Source organism: Macaca mulatta, chromosome 6 (genome assembly GCF_049350105.2).
Source record: "Macaca mulatta isolate MMU2019108-1 chromosome 6, T2T-MMU8v2.0, whole genome shotgun sequence".
Taxonomy (NCBI): Eukaryota; Metazoa; Chordata; class Mammalia; order Primates; family Cercopithecidae; genus Macaca; species Macaca mulatta.
The window spans coordinates 33,629,196-33,654,274 of NC_133411.1; the positions used below are offsets into that span (position 1 = coordinate 33,629,196).

Below are 25,079 nucleotides of genomic sequence, written 5' to 3' on the forward strand. Positions count from 1 at the left end.
CAGGTATTTTACATGAATTAACTCATTTAATTGTTATAGTAACTCTCCGTGATAGGTATAATTATTTATCCCCCTTAACAGCAAGAAACTGAGGCTTGGAGAGATGGAAGAACTTTCCCAAGTTGTACAGAAAGTAGCCACAGTGTGACTCTAAAGGCTGTGTTGTACACGGATGGCAAAAAGGGGGCAACTCTCATTAGAGAAAATCCACACGAGGAAGAATGGAATGTTGGCTATTTGACATAACTGAATTCAAGACTTGCGACATGCAAGGCACTACATTAGGTTGCGAGAGGGCACAAAGATATTAAGATACTGTGTCTTCCTTCAGAGCTTAGTTTCAAAAGGGAAATAAGCTTAGGAATAAAAAAGAAGGTACAATGTATTATATAACAGAAGAAAGAAATTTCAAGGAACACCACAAACAAGGCAAGGAGAAAGAAGTCACATGAGTGACCAAGAGTGGCAGGTGAGGCCGTTTAGGCTTTCTTCTGCTTTGGCAACAGGTTAAGGTGCTCAGGCTTTTTTCAGGATACAGTGGGGGGTTTTGTTTGTTTGTTTTTCAGGAACAAAAGGAGATTAGAACAGATCTTGGGGCAAAGTAATCTGCCAGTGGAGCCTAGATTGGAGAAGCCAGACAGACTGGTTGGACAGGTGAGTACAGTTGTGGACTTTGAGTCCTGCTTAAAGGCCCGGCTAAGTGCTTGAGGGTGGCTAAGGTCCAGCCCTTGCTTTGCTGAGCAAGCCACTGGCCTGGGCTCAAAGGTAAACCTGGAGGAAAGAAAGACATTTTATAATTCAGCTGCCCAAAGGCGACACCTTTTTGCCATTCATCTGCCAGGTATAAACCATGCACTGGATATGCTAGCAGTGGCCTAGACCAAGAGTTAGAGATCAGCAAAACAATCCAGGTGATATTGTGCACTACACTTAGAAAATCACAAAGGGAAACTGGTTTGGGATTTCCAGGGAAGGTGATGGAATCAGCACATATTGGTTGTCTAGTACCAACAGGACCTCCATGTGTAGATATTCAGGAGGTCCCTAAAATGAGAGGAAAACAGGCCTAGAGCTCTAGACATGGGAGCTGATGGCTTGCTGCAGTGGGGGTGATGATGAGCCCACCCAGAGAGCAAGGACAGAGCGACACAGAACTGCTTTAGGAACTACTGAAAACAGCAACAACTCCCCTCTTGGGGCCAAGCCATACTTGAAGATTCATGGTGAGGCGGAAGTGTTAGAACACTAAGATAATCAAAGGGCCCTTTGCTGCTCGTGTGCTCCCTTTCTCAATGCCATGCTAAGTGACGTGCAGAAATCACCACACAGTTTTCAGCTCTCTGCCTAGCGTGGTAAAATTTTGGTGCCCAGGCCATTGTGCCCCCCTTAGTTAGCGCAGCTCACTTGGATAAAGGGGAGATACTCTTAGCCATGACTGGATGGTGAGTCCTAAGAAACTAAGTGTTCTTAACCCTTTTTATCTCCTTTTCTGGAGAAGGGGCAGAAAGCATAGTCCCTTGGTGATCTCCAACTCATTTTCCATCTGGGGCACATGTAATAACTTCCAATCATAACTGTCTCATTTCATGTGAGGCGTGAAGGGCCAACTGCCTTACTACTATCTGCGTGAAACAGTAAATAGAAACAAGCAAAGTTCCTAGTCAGAGAGGCTTCTCACAGAAACGTAGCAAAAAATCTTCTATTGCTGCAATTTCTCTCTGGTAACAGTGAGGGCCAGAATTCTTAGTATGAGTGACTTCACAGACAAGAATCACAGTTTGTTAATCTTATTTGTTTTTGTAAAAAAAGGAATACTCATTATTTGGTACATTTTAAGAGAGGGACATTTGGTCCCTCTCTTAATAGAGTCAAAAACAGAGCTTTAAGAGAACATCTACAATCTGAGGCAGAAGGCAGCGTAAGCAAGCAGTAAAGGACCATGAAGGAGGTCAGCAGGCCAAGGGAGTATAGTGTTTCCGAAGCCAGGGCAGGAACTTAAAAGACAATGTCATCGGAGTCAAACACTGCAGTCATGTGGGGGACTGGGGCTGCACACTGCATAAGGACTTCTGGGAGGGAAATGTCCACAGTGTGTGGGGAGTAGAAGTCATGTTGCAAGACAAAATGGTAGCGAAAACAAGTATAGACTCCTTAAATATGCTTGGCAGTACAGGCAGAACAAGACAGCCCCTTGATTACTACGGAAGTGCCTCAGGTTAAGGGAGACAGAAGGATGTCTTCAAGAACAGACACAGCAGAACAGACTTGGGAAAGGCAACCATGGAAGAGGGAAGGCCAATGGAACTGGGCTCCAAACGAGGCAATCAAGAGCCCAGACAAATACCCAGATTCTGTATGAAGGAAACAGAAGCCCAGAGAGTAACAACAGGAGGCTGAATAGAAGGAAGCTGAGGGAGTTCTTGTCGCTGTCCTGGATCCCGCTGGACTAGGAGAAAGGTCGTCACTGGAAGTTAAGAATGATACAAAAAACTTAAAGAGGATGAAAACCTGTTCACGCAGAGAACAATGATACAGGAACCAAAAGCAGTTAAATAGCATACTGCTGGGCAGGACAAAGCATCACCAGTGGTTTTCACAGGTCCCGTTAAGCACAGTTTGCTGTTTGGTCTGAATAATCCATAGCAATGTTCATTTGCCCCAGAGGAAAAAAAAATATGATACTCAGGGTTGAAGAACAGCAGCCAAAGCCTTTAGAATAGCAGCAAGGACATGAATAAACTGACAAATTATACAGGTCTTCCCTGAAAAGAAGTGAAGGCAGGAAAGAATAGACTGGGTGAAAAGCCAGGGTAGACAGCATGGAGACGTGGAAATGTTCTGGAACAGACTGTGGTAATGGTTGCAACACATTGAGAATATACTAAATGTCACTATGGGAAATTTTATGTTACGTGTATTTTACCACAATTTTTAAAGATTCTGTGAACGAAAGATCGATCATTCATAATCTAGCCCCAAACTATCTCTTCAATCTTAGCTCCCTGTGCACCTACTGTAAATTACCTGTTACTATTGATTTGAGTGCTTATATGCCAGGTCCTAGAGAAAATATATGTACGTGCAATCTTGCAGATCAGTGGTTCTCAAACTTTTTGGTCTTAGACCCCTTTATGTTCTTAAAAATTATGGAGGACCCTGAAGAGCTTGTGTCTACATAAGCTATAGCTATTGATATTTACCACATTAGAAATTAAAACTGAGAAACTTTTAAAACACTAATTCATTTTAAAACAGTAATTACCAATTACCTGTGACTGTAAATAACATTTTCCAACCAAAAACATATAGGAAGATAAACGGCATTGTTTTGTGTTTTTGCAAATCTCTTAAACATATGGTTTAAGAGAAAATAGTTGGATGTTCTTATCTGCTTAACAACAAAAATAAGCATGGAGAATAAGTGTAAATACGAGTAGGTTCAATAGGAATGACAGAAAGAAGAACAGGTAAAGACCAAGCCACAGAGGGGCTTACAGACACTCACATTACCTAGTTGTCACATTTTCTGTAAGTCTCTTAAGAGTCAGAGGAGACATATGCTGAACAGAAAACAGTCCAGATCACCTAAAGCAGGGGTTTTCAACCTGCATTTTGTGCCCCCCCCACCCCACCCACAAGGGGGGACATTTGGCAATGTCTGAACATATTTGTTGGTTGTCACAACTCACAGGGCAGGGGTGCTACTGGCACCTCAGAAAACGCTACTGGCAGTACTGATGCTATATATTCTACAATAATGGCCCCCACAACAAAGAATTTAATGGCCCCCACAACAAAGAATTATCTGGCCTAAAATATCAATAGTGCCTAGGTTGAGAAACCCTGTCTTAAACAAAACTAAAAACAAGAGGCTAAAGAGGTACTGTGTACATTTAAAAGGATTGGGTATTCTAGGTTAAGGTAGGTAATTTCACCCATTCCAAATATAAAATAAATTACCTTTTTATTTGCTTAAGACCATTTCTGGTGATCTTCATGTTCCAGTCAAATGAAAATTTTATGTTAAAAGAAAAGAGAGGGAGAAAGAGAGAGACTGGGGGCTCTATGTTTCCTGGGTCGATGTACAAATTCCATCTTGTGTAATACTTTTTTGCTGTCCATTCACACAAACTCCACTGTAACTTTTGGGACGTATAAATATAGGAATAACTAATGAAATCAGAACACCTTCTCACAGTTTCTTTTCTTTTCTTTTTGAGACAGAGTCTTACTCTGTTGCCCAGGCTAGAGTGCAGTGGAACGATCACAGTTCACTGCAGCTTCGAACTCCTGGCTCAAGGGATCCTCCCACCTCAGTCTCCAGAGTAGTTGGGACTATGGGCATGTGACACCTTACCAGACTAATTTTTTTTAGTCGCCCAGGCTGGTCTCAAACTCCTGGGTTCAAGCAATCTACCTGCTTTGGCCTCCCAAAGTGCTGCGATTATAGGCGTGAGTCACTGTGCCCTGTACATGCCACAGTTTCTTTCAAAGTAATGCCTCAGGCTCCTCACTCAAATCTTATCAGAACACTTGCTACTTCTCAGGCCCAAGGCCTCACTAGAATGCAGAGCATCTACATTTCACACACTGCAGGGATGGAGAAGCAGCCTATTCTTACATATGTGAACAATTCACCTCTGTTTCTTCCCACAGAGCATACCCTCTTTTCTTTTTTTTCTTTTTGAGATGGAGTCTCGCTCTGTCGCCCAGGCTGGAGTGCAGTGGCGTGATCTCGGCTCACTGCAACCTCCAGCTCCCGGGTTCACACCATTCTCCTGCCTCAGCCTCCCGAGTAGCTGGGACTACAGATGCCCGCCACCACGCTCGGCTAATTTTTTTTATATTTTCAGTAGAGACGGGGTTTCGCTGTATTAGCCAGGCTGGTCTCAATCTCCTGACCTCGTGATCCGCCCGCCTCGACCTCCCAAAGTGCTGGGATTACAGGCATGAGCCACCTTGCCCAGCAAGCAAACTGTCTTTTCTAGATCCCTCTATGAAAGACTGAAAGATAGAGACTCTTATTTTCATTCCTCTAACGCATTCGTTTTCAAAGTGTAGTATACACTACCCTGGGAGGTCTCAAGATCCTATCAGGTGGTCTGAGAGGCCACAGATATTTTCATAATAATACTAAGATATAATTTTGTCATATGTACCATGGTGACTTTTGCACTGATGGTACAAAAGCAGTGGTGGTAAAATTGCTGGTGAGAGTACCAATCAAGGCAGGGTCACTCAACTGTACTGATGCTCACTGTATTCTTTACTGCCACACCAGCAGAAAACAAGTTTCACTTGAGAATGTCCTTAATAAAGAACCAAAAATTATGAATTTTATTCATTGTGACCAACTCTGGCCCAAAAATATGCTTTTAAACATCTGAATCAGTGGCATATATTCATTAAAATCTGTATCTAGGCAAGGCGTGGTGGCTCACGCCTATAATCCCAGCACTTTGGGATGCTGAGGCAGGCAGATCACCTGAGGCCCGGAGTTTGAGACCAGCCTGGTAAACATGGCGAAACCCTGTCTCTACTAAAAACACAAAAAATTAGTCAGGCCTAGTGGTGGGCGCCAGTAATCCCAGCTACTCGGGGATTACAGCAACAAAGTATGCTGACGATCTAGAAGAAAGAAATGTCATCAAGTTTTAGTACAACACTTAATTCACAATATATGAAAGCTCAATTTCAATGAATACGATGAATACAAGCAGAGTGTTAAGCAGGAGAATTGAGGCAGGAGAACTGCTTGAACTTGGGAGGCAGAGGCTGCAGTGAGCGGAGATTGGGCCACTGCACTCCAGCCTGGGCAACAGGAGTGAAACTTCGTTTAAAAAAAAAAAAATAATCTGTTATCTACGGCTTCTCCTGAAAAATCAGGACATCTGGCAACACTTGGCTCATATTCCCATGTGGCACATACTGGCTGGCACTGAAGAGATGTCCCCCTAGACCAGGCAGAGGGCCTCTGGTTCACTGCAAGGTCATACTCATTACCTGCGTGGCCTCCAAGGGCTTCTGGGCATGTGACCCTGCTTAACCATACCTCCACCCATATGGGAGTGACCTTTTTGGTGAACCAGCTGTGCGCACAGCACAGCATTTATTTATAATTCTCATTCCTTACTAAATACCCTGCAGGTCTGGCAATTCCCAACTGCCAATTAGAAACTGGAGTAACTGCCAGAGTCTTGCTTTCTTTGATCAGTGACACATTAAATATGGCTCCAATCCCACTCAATTCTGTGAAAACTAAGAAGCACTCCATGTTTTCTCTGGGAGAAAACACCACCATGCCCGAACAAAGATTAATGGCGTGGGCCAAAAGAAGCTTAAATCTTACTACCCTTGGTGTGGTTTGGCTCAGGTTCAAAATGACTTAGGTGTTAAACCAGGCTTGCTTTCAACACCAGACAGATCTATGATCCTCTTAAAGCTCCATTAATGTCTCTTCTAAAAACTCAAGTGCATTTGTGAAAACTTTAGAACTCTGTCCCAATCACGTTTAAGAGACTCCTCTAGGGAGTCCCTAAGATATTTTTGGATTGCTCTTGGACTGAAAACAAACTCTAGAACCAAAACCAAGGGCTTTCAGTAGGATCATTTTTGCCAGGATAGACCAATGCAGGACCCACGTCTCTTAGGGTTCCCAGATGCACTTACTGGTATGCCGTGACCTTGAAAGCGCTGCACATTCTCTTCAGGAAGAGGGGTGGGGACAACAAAGTATGCTGGCAATCTAGAAAAAAGAAATGTCATCAAGTTTTAGTACAACACTTAATTCACAAAATAGGAAAGCTCAATTTCAATGAATACGATGAATACAAGCAGAGCGTTAAGCAGACAGGACCATATTTCCCTGTTGAGAACCAGCTCAGAGGAACTGCTGCTCTCGGTGTGGCATAAAGCACTCTGGACAAATCAGTGGGGAATCTAAGTCCAAACTGTGGCTCTGCCTGTGACTCTCTACAACCCCAGGTAAGTTATTCTACCTCTCTGGGTCTGTTTCCTTGTTCAGAAATGAAGGGATAGGAAAATACGATACCTAAAAGCATAGAATTATGAAATTGGGAGTATTATTCTCATCATATAGTAGCCGAATAAGCATCTGTGTTGTTTTCAGTTAAACTAATAGGAAAAACAGTAATTATGATGTTTGCTGCCCAGACATTTTATCAAGTGCTCTGACAAGAACATTTAAGTGCTACTGTGTACCAACCACTGTTCTAATTACTTAACATTATCCATTTAATCCTCCCAACAATTCTATGAGATATGTAATATTATTTCCATCTTACAGATAAAGAAACTGAGACACAATGCTGCTAAGACTCTCCCCTGGTCACACAACTAGTTAGCATACAGTGATGCAGGGACCTGAACCCAAGCAGTGGGACTTCAACTTCTATAGGAGAAAATTTAGTCTCTAAAAAGAACCAACTTGTTAAGTAGTAGGACATGGCAGAATGAAAGATCAAAGTTACATGGGAACATCATCTCTTAGGCAGCAGATGCAGGTTTCTGTTAATAAGAAAACTGCCTAAGTTTCTATCACTGTGAATCTGTAAGAATCTGTAAGCATCTTTCCCTGAAAAAGTTTGAAATAAAGACTCACAAGAAGTAAGGTACTTATGGTGTTAAGTTACAATGGAAAATAATCAATGGCGTTTGCATGCATGCTGCATGTGTGATGTAGATCAGTTCATAGGAGATGGAGCAACAAATAAATATTACCATGGGGCTGTGATCATCAAAACCTAAGGTGTGGAAAACTATCAGTCTAGTTTCTTCAACACATTGCAAGAAAAATATGATGACTTGAAAATCTACAGATGAAGCAATTTACCAAACCTACCAATCTCACTGAATCTTGATTAATTTTAAAAAAGATTAAAAAGATGACAGAGAAATGGTTTAAAAATCTGTAAGACACAGCCGAACACAGTGGCTCACGCCTGTAATCTAGCACTTTGGGAGGCCAAGGCAGGCAGATCATGAGGTCAGGGATTGAGACTATCCTGGCTAACATGGTGAAACTCTGTCTCTACTAAAAATACAAAAAATTAGCTGGGGGTGGCGGCAGGCGCCTGCAGACCCAGCTACTCCAGAGGCTGAGGCAGGAAAATGGTGTAAACCTGGGAGGTGGGGCTTACAGTAAGCTGAGATTGCGCCACTGCACTCCAGCCTGGGCAACAGAGCAAGACTCTGTCTCAAAAAAAAAAAAATTGTAAGACACTGGGGAAAATCTGAACAGTAACTGGATATTAAAAAATTAATGGGACATTTGAAAGGTGTGGTAATGGTCTTACGGTTATATTTATAAAGAGTCCTTAATTCTTAGAAATATATACTGAAATATTTGTGAATGAAATGCCACAAACTTTGGAATTTATTTGAAAATAATCCTGGCTGGGCATGGTGGCTCACGCCTATAATCCCAACAGTTTGGGGGCCAAGGTGGGAGGGCTGCTTGAGGCCAGGAGCTTGAGACAAGCCTTGGCAACATAGTGAGACCCCACCTCCACACACACACACACAAATTAGCTGGACATGGTGGCACATACCTGTAGTCCCAGCTACTTGGGAGGATCACTTGAGCCTCCAGGAATTCAAGGCTGCAGTGAGCCATCACTGTGCCACTGCACTTAAGCCTGGGTGACCCTGTCTTTAAAAAATTAAAACAAGATAATCCAAGAGAAGGTGAAGGAGGTGGGGGTATAGAGAAAACAAAATTGGCCATCAGTTGATAACGGTTGAGTCTGGGTACTTTAGGGTAAATGGGAATTCATCATATCTTCTTTCCTTTTATACTGCTTGAAATTTTGCATTTAAAAAAACATCGGCTGGGTGTGGTGGCTCACGCCTGTAATCCCAGCACTTTGGGAGGCTGAGGTGGGTGGATCACGAGGTGAGGAGTTTGAGACCAGCCTGGCCAAGATGGTGAAACCTCGTTTCTACTAAAAATACAAAATTAGCTGGGCATGGTGGTGGGCGCCTGTAATCCCAGCTATTTGAGAGGCTGAGGCAGAAGAATCGCTCGAACCCAGGAGATGGAGGTTGCGGTGAGCCAAGATTGTGCCACTGCACTCTAGCCTGGGCAACAGAGCAAAACTCTGTCTCAAAAAAAAAAAAACCGTGGGCTGGGCATGCATAGTAGCTCACATTGTAATCCCAGAATGTGGATCACCTGAGTTGAGGAGTTCAAGACCAGCCTAGGTAACATGGCAAAACCCCCCTCACTACTAAAAATATAAAAATACAAATATAAATAAAATATAGATATAAATTTTTATAGTCATATAAAATATAAAAAATTGAGCCGGGCATAGTGGCAGGCACCTATGGTCCCAGCTACTAAGGAGACTGAGGCGGGAGAATCACTTGAGCCCAGGGGGCAGAGGTTACAGTGAGCAGAGATTGTGCTACTACACTCCAGCCTGGGTGACACAGCGAGACCTTGTCTCAAAAAAAAAAATCCAAAACCAAGAAATCTTAAAGGTAATTAATGAAGAAAAAGTTCCAATAAGATTGTGATGGAAAACCAGGTTTGGGAACTAATGGTCACTAAGACACTTCAAACCATCAAAACTGTGAAGAATGTTTGCCTTCTGAAGTTCTGAAGCACTTGAAATATTTATTATAAGTCTGCCTGAATGGGTGACTGGTAAGGCATCCCTTTTTCAGGTGTAGTCACTGAAGTAAAAACCTCTCCACAGATCAACTGCTCTTAAAACTCAGGCTGCTCATTCAAATCAAGTGGGAAGATTAAAAGATTACCAATGTCCAGGCTCCATCCAAGAACTATTAAATCAGAAGCTTAAAAGCTCTCCAGGTAAGCAGTTGGGATGAACACTGTTTGTTCCAGAAGATCCTGCTACTCATAGTTTCAGCAGCATGACCTGGAAGCTGATGAGGACTGCAGACGCTCTAGCCTCCCTCAACCTACTGAGTCAGATTCTGAATATTAGACAGGAGCCTCCAGTGATTAGATACACATTAAATGGAGACGCACTGCTCTAGATGGTAACTTACAAACAGGCCACTGTTTCTCAACCTTTTCAGGACAGTCAACTGTGCAGTTGTTCAAACCAGATCCTGAGCTCCTTCCTCAGTGGCTCATGCTACAAAGCTGGACTGGGGCCCCATGGTTTTAAAAAAATTTCCATGTCTTCCCCAACTAGTGAGGTTGAATATTTTAAACTATTAGTTCAGTGGTTGGTTTTCTTACAGATAGTCTTTCACCAAAAAAAAAAAAAAAAAAAAGAACCAAATGTATTGGCAAATATCCCATTCATCACCCAGCAGAGAAGGCTGTACAGAAACGAAGACTCCTGCAGTCAGTGAGGGGTGTGAGAGGTGTCCTCTCCTGACTACTTAATTCCAGGTGGATTCCATGGAGTCCCCACTGTGAGATTCCCATTGGATAAAGCACTTAATCCTCCCTCCTTGGAAAGCAGTCATTTCAGTCATTAAGATGAGTTTCGAACACAAAGTAAACAGTCCCTGCAAATACAAGATGACTTTACTCATGGAAAGTTGTGTATCTACTCAGGCACAACCTCCCAGAACAGCAGTGTCTTCCTGTGCCTGCAAACACTTCCTAGGTCCCTCTGTGTGGTACACACTCCACAAGGCCACATACCATCCTATGCGTTTACAGGGAAGCGGGATGAGAGAAAGGCGAGGAGAAGAATGAGAAAGAGAAGACACCTGTGGCACCGAAATAGCCAGCTCTGACCTTGTGGGAAAGTGAAGTAGATAGTTCCTTGTTCTTACCCAGACTGACTGCAGGTCCCCCTCTAAACACAAAGAGGGCTTTTCCTTCTTTCTCCTATTTATTGAGCTTCTCTTAGAAGCCAGCCACCGGGCTGGGTACTGAGGATATAACAATGTGCAAAAACAGCATCCTTTAACTTCACGGAGCTGTAGGCTGCAGAAACTCACATTAACCAAATGATACAAAATAACAACAAACTTGCCATTGCAGGGAGTGCTGTGAAGAGGGGCAGACAGAGCAATGAAAACTCAGAAGGACATCTGACTTAGTCTTGGGAAAGCTGGCAAAGAAAGTGGTACCTGGGGCTGGGCACAGTGGCTCAAGCCTGTAATCCCAGCACTTTGGGAGGCTGAGGCGGGCAGATCACTTGAGGTCAGGAGTTCAAAACCAGCCTGGCCAACATGGTGAAACCCCATCTCTACTAAAAATACAAAAATTAGCTGGGCATGGTGGCACACGCCTATAATCCCAGATACTCAGGAGGCTGAGGCAGGAGAATCGCTTGAACCTGGGAAGCAGAGGTTGCAGTGAGCCGAGATCATACCACTGTACTCCAGCCTGGGTGACAGAGTGAGACTCAGTCTCCAAAAAAAAAAAAAAAAAAAAAAAAGCGGTAGCTGGGGTAAGATCCAACTGATGAAGTGGAGTTAATTATACTTGTGCAGCTAGAAGCAAAAAGGACTTCCAGACAGGAGCCTGCGGGCAAGACTTGTGGCAGGGAGGTCAGTATGGCCAGAGGGGTGGGACACAAAGCTTCAGTCAAACCATAAAGGGCCTTGAGAGTGCTTGTTGAGGGCTCTGTTCTATACCAAGAACAGCAGGAAGCCACTGAAGCTGGGGACAAGTGCCATGAGAGGTGTGTGGAGTAGCCTGCTTGGCATGCGACATGGAGAATGGATGCTGGGGCACCAGTGGATGGGGGACACCATGGAGCAGAGACTACAGTGGTCCAGGGGGAAACAAATCACAGAGCTTTTCCTGTATATTTCTAACATGCTAACACCTATGCAAACGCCAACTAATTAGTATGTGCCAGGATGTTTTTTAAAAACAATTCTGGGAACTTATGTTAGTATCAACATCTTATTACAAACTATTATCTCCTAGGAGCAGGGGTTTCTAACTTCTTTCTGAGCAAGGGCTAGCTTTATCCTTTCAAGCTTTAAAACCGGCAAAGAGAAAAGAACAGGGTGTGGCTGATAATGAGGTCCTTGGTAGGGGTCAGGACCCTGGCAGGCCCTTCCCCACCATCACCACAGCTCACATTGTGAAGGGACTGCAGGGCAGTGGCGAGGGGGGCCAGTGGCAGCAACCTTGTAAATGTTGAGAATGATCAAAATCAAAACTGATTACTGAAGAGGCCTATCAGAACCATAATACAAAGAGCTCCACAAAAATACAAAGTTGTATGAATCTGTTAATAGGGTGTTAGGGAGTATGTTCCAAAATGGTAATATTCAAGCTTCTGAAAACAGATTATACAGTCATGCTTTAAAAATGTAGGTCAGCCAGGCGCAGTGGCTCACATGTGTAATCCCAGCACTTTGGGAGGCCGAGGCAGGCAGATCAGTTGAGGTCAGGAGTTCAAGATCAGCCTGGCCAACATGGTGAAACCCCGTCTCTACTTAAAATACAAAAATTAACGGGGCATGGTGGCAGGTGCCTATAATCTCAGCTACTGAAGAGGCTGAGGCAGGAGAATCACTTGAACCCAGGAGGCAGAGGTTGTGGTGAGCCGAGATCACGCCACTGCACTTCAGCCTGGGTGACAGAGTGAGACTCTAGTCTTAAAAACAAACAAACAAACAAACAAAAAATGTAGGTCAGATCATATCTGCCTCTGCTCAGCCTCCCTCTCACTGTCCTCCCAACAAAGTCTCTGGACCCATTATCTCCCACTCCTCTCCTTTGCTTGCTCCTCTTCCACCCCTGGGCTACTTGCTGTTCCTCACACAGGCCTTTGCCCTTATTCCTCCCTTCACTTGGAATGCTCCTCCCTCGGGTGTCCTCTGACTCAGCCTTTCACTTCCTTCACTTTCCTATGCTCACGAGCTACCACGCAAAACCTTACTCTCATCATGCAAAACCTTCCCGACTGACCCTCCCATCATCACCTCCAGCACTCCCTAACCAAGTGCTGGATCTGTTTTTCTCCACAGCACTTATCTTTTAACATGTTATAATTTACTTCTTTATTCTACCATCATCTTCCTCCCTCCAGAATGATAGCTCCAGGAGGGCAGAGGTCTTCAGGTGCCCTGTTGATTGCTGCCATCTCTTAATAGCTAGGACACTGCCAAGTACATGGTAGGCACTCAAAAATTTTTGTTGAATGAATAAAAGAAGTGCTCAATAAGAGGGAAGAAAAAGGCCGGGTGCAATGGCTCACGCCTGTAATCCTGGCACTTTGGGAGGCCGAGGAGGGCGGATCACGAGGTCAGGAGATCGAGACCATCCTGGCTAATAGGGTGAAAACCTGTCTCTACCAAAAATACAAAAAATTAGCCAGGTGTGGTGGCAGGCGCCTATAGTCCCAGCTACTCTGAAAGCAGAGGCAGGAGAATGGCGTGAACCCGGGAGACAGAGCTTGCAGTGGGCTGAGATTGCGCCACTGCACCCCAGCCTGGGCGACAGAGCAAGACTCCATCTCCGAAAAAAAAAAAAAAAAAAGGTAGGGCACGGTGGCTCACGCCTGCAATCTCAACACTTTGGGAGGCCAAGGTGGGTGGATCACAAGATCAGGAGATCGAGACCACGGTGAAACCCCATCTCTACTAAAAATACAAAAAATTAGCCGGGCGTGGTGGCGGGCGCCTGTAGTCTCAGCTACTCGGGAGGCTGAGGCAGGAGAATGGCGTGAACCCAGGTGGCGGAGCTTGCAGGGAGCTGAGATCGCACCACTGCATTCCAACCTGGGTGACAGAACAAGACTCCGTCTCAAAAAAAAAAAAACAGGGAAGAAAATATACAATATAAATTCAGACATGCTTTTTTTAAGTTTTACACTTAGAGATACAATAATGGCAACAACAATAAAAAGATACAAATATACAAATTCATTTTTGAGTATTTAAGAGACACTTGAAGATTTTCTTTAAAAACCTAGAATGGCTGGGCACAGTAGCTCATGCCTGTAATCCCAGCACTTTGGGAGCCTGAGGTGGGAGGATGGTTTGAGTCCAGGAGTTTGAGACCAGCCTGGACAACATATCGAGATCCCAGTCTCTGCAAAAAATACAAAAATTAGCCCGGGTTTGGTAGTGCACACTTGTAGTCCCAGATACTCAGGGGGCTGAAGTGCAAGGATCATTTGATACCAGGAGGTAGAGGCTGCAGTGAGCTGTGATCACGCCACTGCACTCCAGCCTGGGGGACAGAGAGAGACTCTGTCTTAAAATGAATAAATAAATAAGTACGTAATAAAAAGCTAGTATTGATGTGGAGAAATAAACTCTCACACACTGTTGGTAGGAATGTAAAATGGCACCGTCTCTGTGAAAAAGTCTGTAAGTTCCTCAAAAGGGTAAACACAAATTTCCACAGGATCTGGCAGTCCACTTCTAGGTAGTATACCCAAGAAAAATAAAAACATACATCTACACAAAAATTTGTAATTGAATGTTCATATTAATATCATTCATGGCCAGGCACGATGGCTCATGCCTGTAAGTCTAGAAGTTTGGGAGGCCGAGGTAAGAGGATCGCTTGAGCCCAGGAGTTCAAAACCAGCCTGGGGAACACAGTGAAACCCCATCTCTACAATAAACAGAAAAATTAGACAGGCATGGTGGTGCACGCCTATGGTCCCAGCTACTCAGGAGGCTGAGGTAGGAGAATCACTTGAGCCGAGGCAGAGGTTCCAGTGAGCTGAGATGGCACCACTGCACTCCAGCATGATGCAGCATGGGTGTCAGAGCGAGACCCTGTCTTAAACAAAAACAAAAAACAAAAACACGTTATTCAAAGAGGCAAAAAGTGAAAATAACCCAATTGTCCATCAACTAATAGATGGATAAATTAAATATATCCACAGTATGGAATATTAGGAATAAAAAAGAATGAAATTCTGATACAAGCTGCAAAATAAATAAACTTGGAAAACATCATGCTAAGTGAAAGAAGCAAGTCACAAAAGATCACATATGATATGATTCCATTTATATGAAATGTTCACAATAGGCAAGTTTACAGTGACAGAAAGTAGATTAGTGGTTGTCTAGGGCTGGGGAGGAACAGAGAGGCATTCAGGGAAAATGGGGAGTGACAGTCAATGGGTATGGAGTTCCTTTTTGGGATGATGAAAATGTTCTAAACTGACTGTGGTAATGACTGCACAACTCTGAATATACTAAAAAACAATGAACACTTTCAATGGGTGAATTGTACAGCATGTGCCCAGCATGGAAAGCTTACCTCTCACAGACTTTATAACCTTCGTTGACACTCACTGCTTTGTATTTCATGTTGCCTTTGGTCCGTTCCAGTTCCCAACACCAGTCCTTAAGTGTGTCAAACATTATGGTATGGTTCTTGGGATCAGTGACTAAGAGAACAAAATGTAAAAGACAATAAAATCCTTCCATGAAGCACTGGTATTTTCATTATGTGACAGTCCCTCCTTAGGTTTTGGTTTCCTCCACTAAGCCCATTTTTATCCAAGCAGAATAAATTGATTGCTTAATCCCAACCTTGTTCCATTTTTTGTCATGAATCCAAAATTATGACTGAGTCTCTGTTTTTTTTTTTTTTTGAGATGGAGTCTTACTCTATTGCCCCTGCCAGAGTGCAGTGGCCTGTGGCGCCATCTTGGCTCACTGCAACCTCCTCCTCCTGGGTTAAAGTGATTCTCCTGCCTCAGCCTCCTGAGCAGCTGGGACTACAGGCACGCACCACCACATAGGCTAATTTTTGTATTTTTAGTAGAGATGCGGTTTCACCATGTTGGCCAGGTTGGTCTCAAACTCCTGACCTCAAGTGATCCACCTGCCTCAGCCTCCCCAAGTGCTGGGATTACAGGAGTGAGCCATCACACCCGGCCAGCTCAGTCTTTTTACATTGTAGGAACTGAGTTCCACTCCTTGGAAAAGTAATTTATAGCTGCATTTCTAGTCATCTGATCATGAGTTAATTTATATAACACAAGAAGATCATGTGAAGCACTAAAATATAGGCTTGGCACAAATGCTAAAGTGACAAAATATTTTTAGCCCTGCCAATGTGTGCATAAGACGGCCAACTAATTTGAATATTATCTCAGGCTCTTCAATGTAAATCCTCCTTCAGTTTGAAGATGCACTGCTTGTAAGAGGATTTGTCTAGTGTGACAACTGGTCACTGAAGGTCATAAACAGATGATAGCCATGGTGAGGATCAGGGCCTGCTAGCCGAGGGCTGAATCATGGTTATGGGCACATACTTCTATCCCCAACCCAGCCCTGCCACTACCTACTAGGATAAAATGCCCTGGAGCACTGCTCTTGCAGACTAGCAGATTGTCCTTGGTCTTCTCCCAAGCCACAGCACTGCTTGCCGGGTATTTACACATGTACCACAATAGTCTTGAGTATATACACAACTTCTATCACAAATAGTTCAAGTCTTTGCACATCTAAAAAACCAAGCCTTCTGGGAAAAACAAAGCGTTTACAAAAATTACCCCAGCTCCTTTTAATAAAACCAATCATAGCAAAAATAAGAATAATGATGATGATAATAGTTAGTGCTTATATAGCACTTACTGGGTACTGTTCTGAACATAACACCTTTTTTTTTTTTTGAGACGGAGTCTCGTTCTTTTGCCCAGGCTGGAGTGCAGTGGTGCGATCTCGGCTCACTGCAACCTCTGCCTCCCAGGTTCAAGCGATTCTCCTGCCTCAGCCTCCTGAGTAGCTGGGATTACAGGCACCCACCAACACGCCTGGCTAATTTTTGTATTTTTAGTAGAGGCGGGGGTTTCCCCATTTTAGTAGGGCTGGTCTTGAACTCCTGACCTCATGATCCACCCACCTCGCCCTCCCAAAGTGCTGGGATTACAGGCATGCGCCACTGTGCCCAGCCTATATTACATTTCATTAACTCAATCCTTACAACCCTATAGAATAGATAATACGACAGGTATGATCATTTCCTCCATTTTACAGATATGGTGCAGAAAGGTCAAGTAACTTGCCTATGTCACAAAGCTAGGCAGTAATGGAACTGGGATTCAAACCCAGGAAACTATAGAAGAAATTTCTGTAAAGTTCTAATCCTGCCCCTCCAAATCCCACCAAAAAAAAAAAAAAATTCCCCATGGATATAAAGTAGTAATCACATTCCCATTTACCACAGTAGGCCATCTTCTAGGCAATACAAGCCAAGTCCTTCCCTAAAATGCCATGTCATAAGCATTTAGGACCTTCCAACCTAAACACATTTGTGAATTATGAAGCCAGGGAATAATTAAAGGCATCAAATTGCAAAGCACCCACCTCTACAAACCCCTATTCAATGAAAAAGCTATTTGGTCAATTAGCATCTATGAGTTATAACCTTTACTTCTCAAAAAAAATGAGGGCTGGAAGGAAGTAGAAGAGTGGAACTAAATCAGAATGAAAGATGCTATTAATACATGTCCTGGGCCTCTGGCGCAAAAAGCCACCAGAAGGTAATGAAACTGCCAAGGTCGATCAAGGTAAGGGTTTTGGCATGCTGATCCACATACGTTGGCAGGCTGAGAAAGTGTCCTATGCTGGGTACAGAACAAAAATCAGGATACAAGGAAAATCAGAATTCCTGAAAGGAGAACATGATTTTGCAAATTTGCACTCAATAAATGTTTATACAAATTATAGTGATCAACAAGTCATCTTTGTATATGTCTTACTGCCACAAACTCTAAGTCAGCACCCAGTTAATCAGCACTTGTTTACATAACTACAGTAAAAATCTGTCATTCACAAAGATAAACTTAATGAATTAAGGGACAAATTTTATGTTCAACCTAAAATTACTGGGAAGTGTATTTTATGTCAGTGTTAATTCTCTGAGCATAATCCGTCCTCAGTAATATGCAGTTTTACTCTCAATTAACTCCCAATTAATGACTGCACCTTATGTGCCAGCCATTAATAATTTATAGTTCTCACAAGACTTAATGCTGCTATTTTTAAAATAAAGCAGAAGTTTTCTTATCTTAACAGAGTTAAGTGTCATCCCCAGGATCACACAGCTAGAAAGCAGCAAGGCCAGGATTTGAACACAGGTCAAATGGACACCAAAACCTATCTATACCTTTTCTATGAAATCACCATAGCTCCCAAAATGCAGCATGCTCTATGAGATAGCTACATCTCTGTACACGCCAATCCTTCTGCCCAAAATACTCCTTTAAGCCTACCAGATGCTCCACTATCTACTAAGGCCCAGGCTTCTCCCCCAATAGTCCACCCACCCCCAGAGGGTGGGTGCCTCCACAGAGGACACATCACTCAGCTTCCTCTCCTATATGACTTTACGCTTTTTTTTTTTTTTTTTTTTTTTTGACTTTACACTTCTTGAGGGCAGGGATTTAGTCCTGTTTATCTCCATATACCCACAGAGCTTGGCTCACAGCAAGCAGTCAATACATATTTACTAAAAGAATGGATAGTGACAAAGCAACCCTACCTTCCAGAAAGCCTAATGACAAAGCCTTGTGTGCTTTTAAAAGAAACTCCTAGGCTGGGCATGGTGGCTCATGCCTGTAATCCCAGCACTTTGGGAGGCCAAGGCAGGCAGATCACTTGAGGTCAGGAGTTCGAAACCAGCCTGGCCCACATAGTGAAACCCTGTCTCTACCAAAAATACAAAAATTTGCCAGGCGTAGTGGCATGTGCCTATAATCCTAGCTACTCAGGAGGCTGAGGCAGGAGAATCACTTGAACCTGCGAGGTGGAGGTTGCAGTGACCTGAGATCCCGTCACTGCACTCCAGCCTGGGTGACAGTGTGAGACTTGTCTCAAAAAAAAAAAAAAAACAAAAAAACCAACAACAACAAAAAAACGCTGCCACTTCCCTGACAAAAACTACATAGGACTCAGGATCATTCAACATCAACTTCATGTTAAGAGTAATGGAAGGAGCCGGGCGAGGTGGCTCATACCTGTAATCCCAGCACTTTGGAGGGCCAAGGCAGGAGGATTACAAGGTCAGGAGTTCGAGACCAGCCTGGCCAACATGGTGAAACGCCATCTCTACTAAAAATACAAAAAAATTAGCTGGGTGTGGTGGCACACACCTGTAATCCCAGCTACTCAGGAGGCTGAGGCAGGAGAATTGCTTGAACCTGGGAAGCAGAGGTTGTAGTGAGCCAAGATCATGCCAGCACACTCCAGCCTGGGCGACAGAGGAAGACCCTGTCTTTAAGAAAAAAAAAAAAAGGAATAACGAACAGGTCCTTGAACCTGTAATCCCATCACTTTGGGAGGCTGAGGCGGGTGGATCACCTGAGATGAGGAGTTCAAGACCATCCTGGCCAACAAGGTGAAACCCTGTCTCTACTAAAAATACAAAAATTAGCCGGGCGTGGTGGTGTGTGCTTGTAATCCCAGCTCCTTGGGAGGCTGATGTGGGAGAACTGCTTGAATCCATGAGGCGGAGGTTGCAGTGAGCCAAGATCACACCACTGTACTCCAGCCTGGGCGACAGTGGGAGACTCCATCTCAAAAAAAAAAAAAAAAAGAATAATGGACAGAACAAGTGAACAGACTGAGGCGAAAGAACAAGAAGAAAACAGACATCTGTGAAAACACATCCAATGCTAGGCATTGTTAATGGCTAATTCAGATGACCCAGAGTTTTGTTCTTAAAAGATTGCTCTCTTTTTCACCAAACTGAATGAAAAACACTGGGAACTTTAAGTTTTGTCTTACTAAATTAGTTGCTGGATGTGCTTTTCTTATGTATAACTGTCCCATTCCCCCTAAAATATTTGCTATAAAGTATGCTCTGGTTGTTTAAAAACTCCTAGAATGCAAGAAATTCTCTCTAGTCTTATGAAATAAAATCAAGTATATTTAAATAGAAAAAAGAAACCAGGGACAAACATGGTTATTTTAAACGTTTCTCAACTTTGTTTCCCTATAGTCTCATATTCCTAGTTATAATATATTGATCTTATTGTTCTTTTTTTTTTTTGAGACGGAGTCTCGTTCTATTGCCAGGCTGGAGTGCAGTGGTACAATCTTGGCACACTGCAACCTCCATCTCCCAGGTTCAAGCGAGTCTCCTGCCTCAGTCTCTCAAGTAGCTGGGATTACAAGCGCACGCCACCATGCCCAGTTGATTTTTGTATTTTTAGTAGAGACAGGGTTTCACCATGTTGGCCAGGATGGTCTTCATCTCCTGACCTCATGATCCACCCACCTCAGCTTCCCAAAGGGCTGGGATTATAGGCGTGAGCCACTGTACCCAGACCTTGATCTAATCTTTCTTAAGATGTAACCAATCAAACAATCCCTTGCAAAAAGCAAGCAAACAAACCTAAAAGAAGGTAAACAAAGATCACAGGAGGCCTGGCCCAGTGGTTCACACCTGTAATCTCAGTACTTTGGGAGGCCAAGGTGGATGGATCACTTGAGGTCAGGAGTTTGGAACCAGCCCGGCCAACATGGAAAAACCCCATCTCTACTAAAAATATAAAAATTAGTCAGTCATGGTGGTGGGCATCTGTAATCCCAGTTATTCAGGAGGCTGAGGCATGAGAACTGCTTGAACCTGGGAGGTAGAGATTGCAGTGGGCGGAAATCACGCCATTGCACTCCAGCCTGGGCTACAAAGCAAGACTCCATCTTTAAAAAAAAAAAGAAAATCACAGGAAAGAAAATGTAGATATCTGAATGAATCACTCAAGCAAGGGGTGACCAACTGGTAGAGGAGACACAAAAAAACAAAACAACCCATAGATGGGTTTTCCCCCACTGGCTTCAGGTGGGAATTGGAAGGCTTCTGCTTACCCTCAAATTAGAACCCAGAAGATATTTACCTGTATTGATTTGTGCAGCAGTCGCATAGGAAAACAGAAACAATCGTTTAAGCAGTTTAGGAGCCTGGGTATGATGAATTATGCCACTGACAATCTAAAAAAAAACCGAACAATGGATATAGTTACACTTTTGACAGATAAACACTAAGAGACAAGAGTCAAGGTGTCTAGGTTCTCAGTCATGCCAAAAGGTTCCAATGGATCACACATTAATTCTCATTTGAGATCTGTATCTATGACATTAGTTTTTGGAATAATGCCAAATCAACAGGACACTACCATTTTGTCAGGTTTTCTTTCTTTTTAAAAATTTTTATTATTTATTTTTTTCTTTTTTCTGAGACAGAGTCTCACTCTGCTCCAGGCTGGAGTGCAGTGGCACGATCTTGGCTCATTGCAACCTACGCCTCCTGGGTTCAAGCAATTCTCCTGCCTCACCTAGAGTAGCTGGGATTACAGGTCTGCATCATCATGCTCGACTAATCTTTGTATTTTTAGAGACGGGGTTTCGCCATGTTGGCCAGGCTGGTCTCGAACTCCTGACCTCAAGTGATCTACCTGCCTCAGCCTCCCAAAGTGCTGGAATTACAGGCATGAACCACCATGCCTGGCCTATTATTATTTTTGAGACAGAGTTTCACTCTTGTTGCTCATTGCAACCTCCACCTCCTGGGTTCAAGCGATTCTCCTGCCTCAGCCTCCAGAGTAGCTGGGATTACAGGTCTGCATCATCATGCCCAACTAATCTTTGTATTTTTAGTAGAGACGGGGTTTCACCATGTTGGCCAGGCTGGTCTCGAACTCCTGACCTCAACTGATCTACCTGCCTCAGCCTACCAAAGTGCTGGAATTACAGGCGTGAACCACCCTGCCTGGCCTGTTATTGTTATTATTATTTTTGAGACAGAGTTTCACTCTTGTTGCTTATTGCAACCTCCGCCTCCTGGGTTCAAGCGATTCTTCCACCTCAGCCTCTTGAGTAGCTGCAAATACAGGCATGTGCTACCATGCCAGCTAGTTTTTTGTATTTTTAGTAGAGACAGGGTTTCGCCATGTTGGTCAGGCTGGTCTCGAACACCCGACCTCAGGTGATCCACCCACCTTGGCCTCCCAAAGTGCTGGGATTGCAAGCATTGGCCACCGTGCCCAGCCCCGTTTGTCAGGTTTTCTAAGAACTCTTAATTTCTAGGGAAAATTTTAAAACATAGTCTAATTTCTCAAAAACAAAGTGCTAAAAAAGATAAGTGCCACATTAAGTCAGATACTCCAAAACTCTGACATGTCAAAGACTTACAACTGATATCGGATGATAACCAAGACACAGCTGTTCTGATCCATTGTTGAGGCCTTTAGGACCTTCTTATGGAAGATAAGAGAAAGAAATCAATCTATCACACTTTCTGTTTGTCTACCGTGTGAAACTAAAGTGTATTTGGAAAAGTGACTAAAACCATTGTTCGAACTGAAGTTCCTGTCTTCTCAGGAAATTTTCTGTATCTATACTATTCTTTTCTTGCTCAGAATAGATACCAGTCATGTTTATTATTCTAACTGAACTACCACACTCTCTTAAAGAAAATTAAGGAGTTACCACTAAGTGTGCAAACTCACTGTAGCCAAGACAATATACATGAACAGGCCTCCTGCTAGGTTTCCCCTGATGTATTTATACCATCAGAGGGAAAAGTCTGAGATCAATATCTTTTTTTTTTTTTTTTTTTTTTTTTTTTTTGAGACGGAGTCTTGCTCTGTCACCCAGGCTGGAGTGCAGTGGCCGGATCTCAGCTCACTGCAAGCTCCGCCTCCCGGGTTCACGCCATTCTCCGGCCTCAGCCTCCCGAGTAGCTGGAACTACAGGCGCCCGCCACCTCGCCCGGCTATTTTTTTGTATTTTTTAGTAGAGACGGGGTTTCACCGTGTTAGCGGGGATCGTCTCTCGATCTCCTGACCTCGTGATCCGCCCGTTTCGGCCTCCCAAAGTGCTGGGATTACAGGCTTGAGCCACCGCGCCCGGCCAAGATCAATATCTTAATAAGAGAAATCTTGGATACCACTGCACTTCAGCCTGGGTGATAGAGACTCAGTCTCAAAAAAAAAAAAAAGAAATTACAACAAATATCAAATTGATACAACTACTTTCTGAGTTCACCCAGCTGCATATCTCAACTTGCTGTGGCAACCAGGATATTAAGTTTACTTAGTCTCCAAAAGCGTATCTGATTATTTGGCTTTGCTTATCTGACCTGTATACTTCCTCCTTTCCATGCACAACCACTACCTCCCACAGGTAAACTCATTTACTCATCATAGAAGTTGGAATTCTCCATCACTACCGTCTTGTGGAAAGACTGTCATAAGTGGGAGAATAGGCATAAACTTTTAGCTGTCTCATCCTTCCTTCATTTTCCCCTACCGCCTCTTGACCTGGTTTACCACCTCCCACCATTTAGTGGCTCCAGGAATAAAAACATTATGAATTGAAGTATTAAAGGTACCATGTGCCAAGATGATACACAGGCATGCTTTATCAAACTACCTTTCACATTCTAATCAAAGAATATGAGATTACAACCAATTTCAAGTTCACAGAGTGAAAGCCTCCCTTTAACCTTCATGCAACGTAAGCAAAAACTAGAGCTAGTGGGGAAAACCTGATGGGAAATAAAACCTAAAAACACATGCAACTAGTTACCCTTTTGACTTCCTCTTCCTTTGTGTACCTCAGACAAAACTGGAACACTCGAAGGTCTTTGCAGTGGATAATGAGCTTCTCAGGGTATTTCTTCAGTTGTCCAAAGAGAGTTTTCTTTTTCTCATCAAACACTACAGATCAGCAATGAAATCAGGAAGGGAAATTATGTTACACAGCAATAAGTGAATGCTAAAGAAACGAAGTCGATGATCAATTTCTAGGGATACTTCCCAAGAATGAGAGGAAATGTGCTGCCTGCCTTTTAAGTGACTGCCAAAGGAAGCCCAATCTCTTCCAGCAGGGGCCCTGGCTCTGTGAGAGCAGTCAGGGTGCTTCACTCCTCTGGAGTAAGCACAAGAACGAACAGACTGGCCACTGTTGGCAGAACTGAATCCGGTGGCCCAAAGAAAACCCACTATGAAAGCTGATCTTATAAAAGATGAAAGGGAAATGACTAGAGACATGCTTTCATGACAGTCAGCTCCTGGGTTTACAGCTAGGACCCCTCCTAAGACCCCCTCACTGTCCTAGAATTTGGACCCACTCAGCACCTAGTAGTCTTGAGAATATCATAAACGATCACTGAACGATTTCTGAAGATGCCCCGAATACAAAAATAGAGAAGTGGAACAGAGAGAGGCTTGGCAGGAGAGGCTTGTTTAGTCAGCAGAAAAGACATCCTAATGCAATACAACAGACCTTTTAATCACAGCAGCCTATAAAGTAAAACCTACACAGCTAACTCTGATTTCAGAAAGTCTGATCAACATCTAGCATATAATGGCATCGTGTGAAATATTAGAAAGAACAGGTTCCAAGTTCAAATCCAAGCTCCTCTAGCTAAGTGACCCTATATAAACCACTATACATCTCAATTTTAGCATCTATAAAACAGATTTAAACAAGATGATATATGTGAAAAAATTTTTTTTAATTATAAATGGTCATAAAAATATTATCATCATTATCAGCTATACTCTCAAAGGTTGCCAACACCCCAAGGGAAAACAGATACTTACCTCCATAAATCTGATCAACACAGTGGAGTGTAATGTCATTTTCTCCTACAACCTTATTCTTAAATTGAGTTTCCTAGAAGATTCAAAAGGAAACAACTGTGACTCCTCTGCATACTGTTAGACATTTATAGGCAGAGTAAATCACCATTCTCTACCTGGATATTAAGAAAAATGGGGAAATGCAGCGACATTCCTAAAAAAGGGACAATGAAGTGTGTGAGAAAAGCTCCTGAGATTCATTCTGAGACAGGGTTTAGCTCTGTCACTCAGGCTAGGCTAGAGTGCAGTGGGGCGATCTTGGCTTACTGTAACCTCCACTTCTTGGGCTCAAGTTAACTTTGCACCTCAGCCTCCTGAGTAGCTGGGACTACAGGCACACAGCACCTCTCTCAGCTAATTTTTGTGGTTTTTTAGAGACATGAGTTTGGCATGTTGCCCAGGCCAGTCTCGAACTCCTGAGCTCAAGCAATCCACCTGCCTCAGCCTCCCAAAGTGCTGAGATTACAGGCAAGAGCCACCGCACCTGGACCAGAATATGCCATCTCTGGGCTCCTCCTAGGCAAACCCACCATGCCACACACA

At 43.4% G+C, this 25,079-nt stretch overlaps 1 protein-coding gene across 5 annotated transcripts in view; it reads right to left on the reverse strand.

The window, feature by feature from the left end:
* MTMR12 (myotubularin related protein 12) overlaps positions 1-25,079 on the reverse strand; it is an 88,373-nt gene that overhangs the window by 23,236 nt on the left and 40,058 nt on the right. For 4 of the 5 annotated variants that reach the window (XM_028849145.2, XM_015139779.3, XM_028849144.2 and 1 more), the window contains 5 exon segments: positions 24,498-24,570; positions 23,479-23,609; positions 20,787-20,880; positions 15,197-15,326; positions 6,670-6,745 (listed from right to left, as the gene is read on the reverse strand). In XM_028849145.2, the coding sequence (XP_028704978.2) occupies positions 6,670-6,745; positions 15,197-15,326; positions 20,787-20,880; positions 23,479-23,609; positions 24,498-24,570 (504 nt within the window). 5 annotated transcript variants of the gene reach the window in all.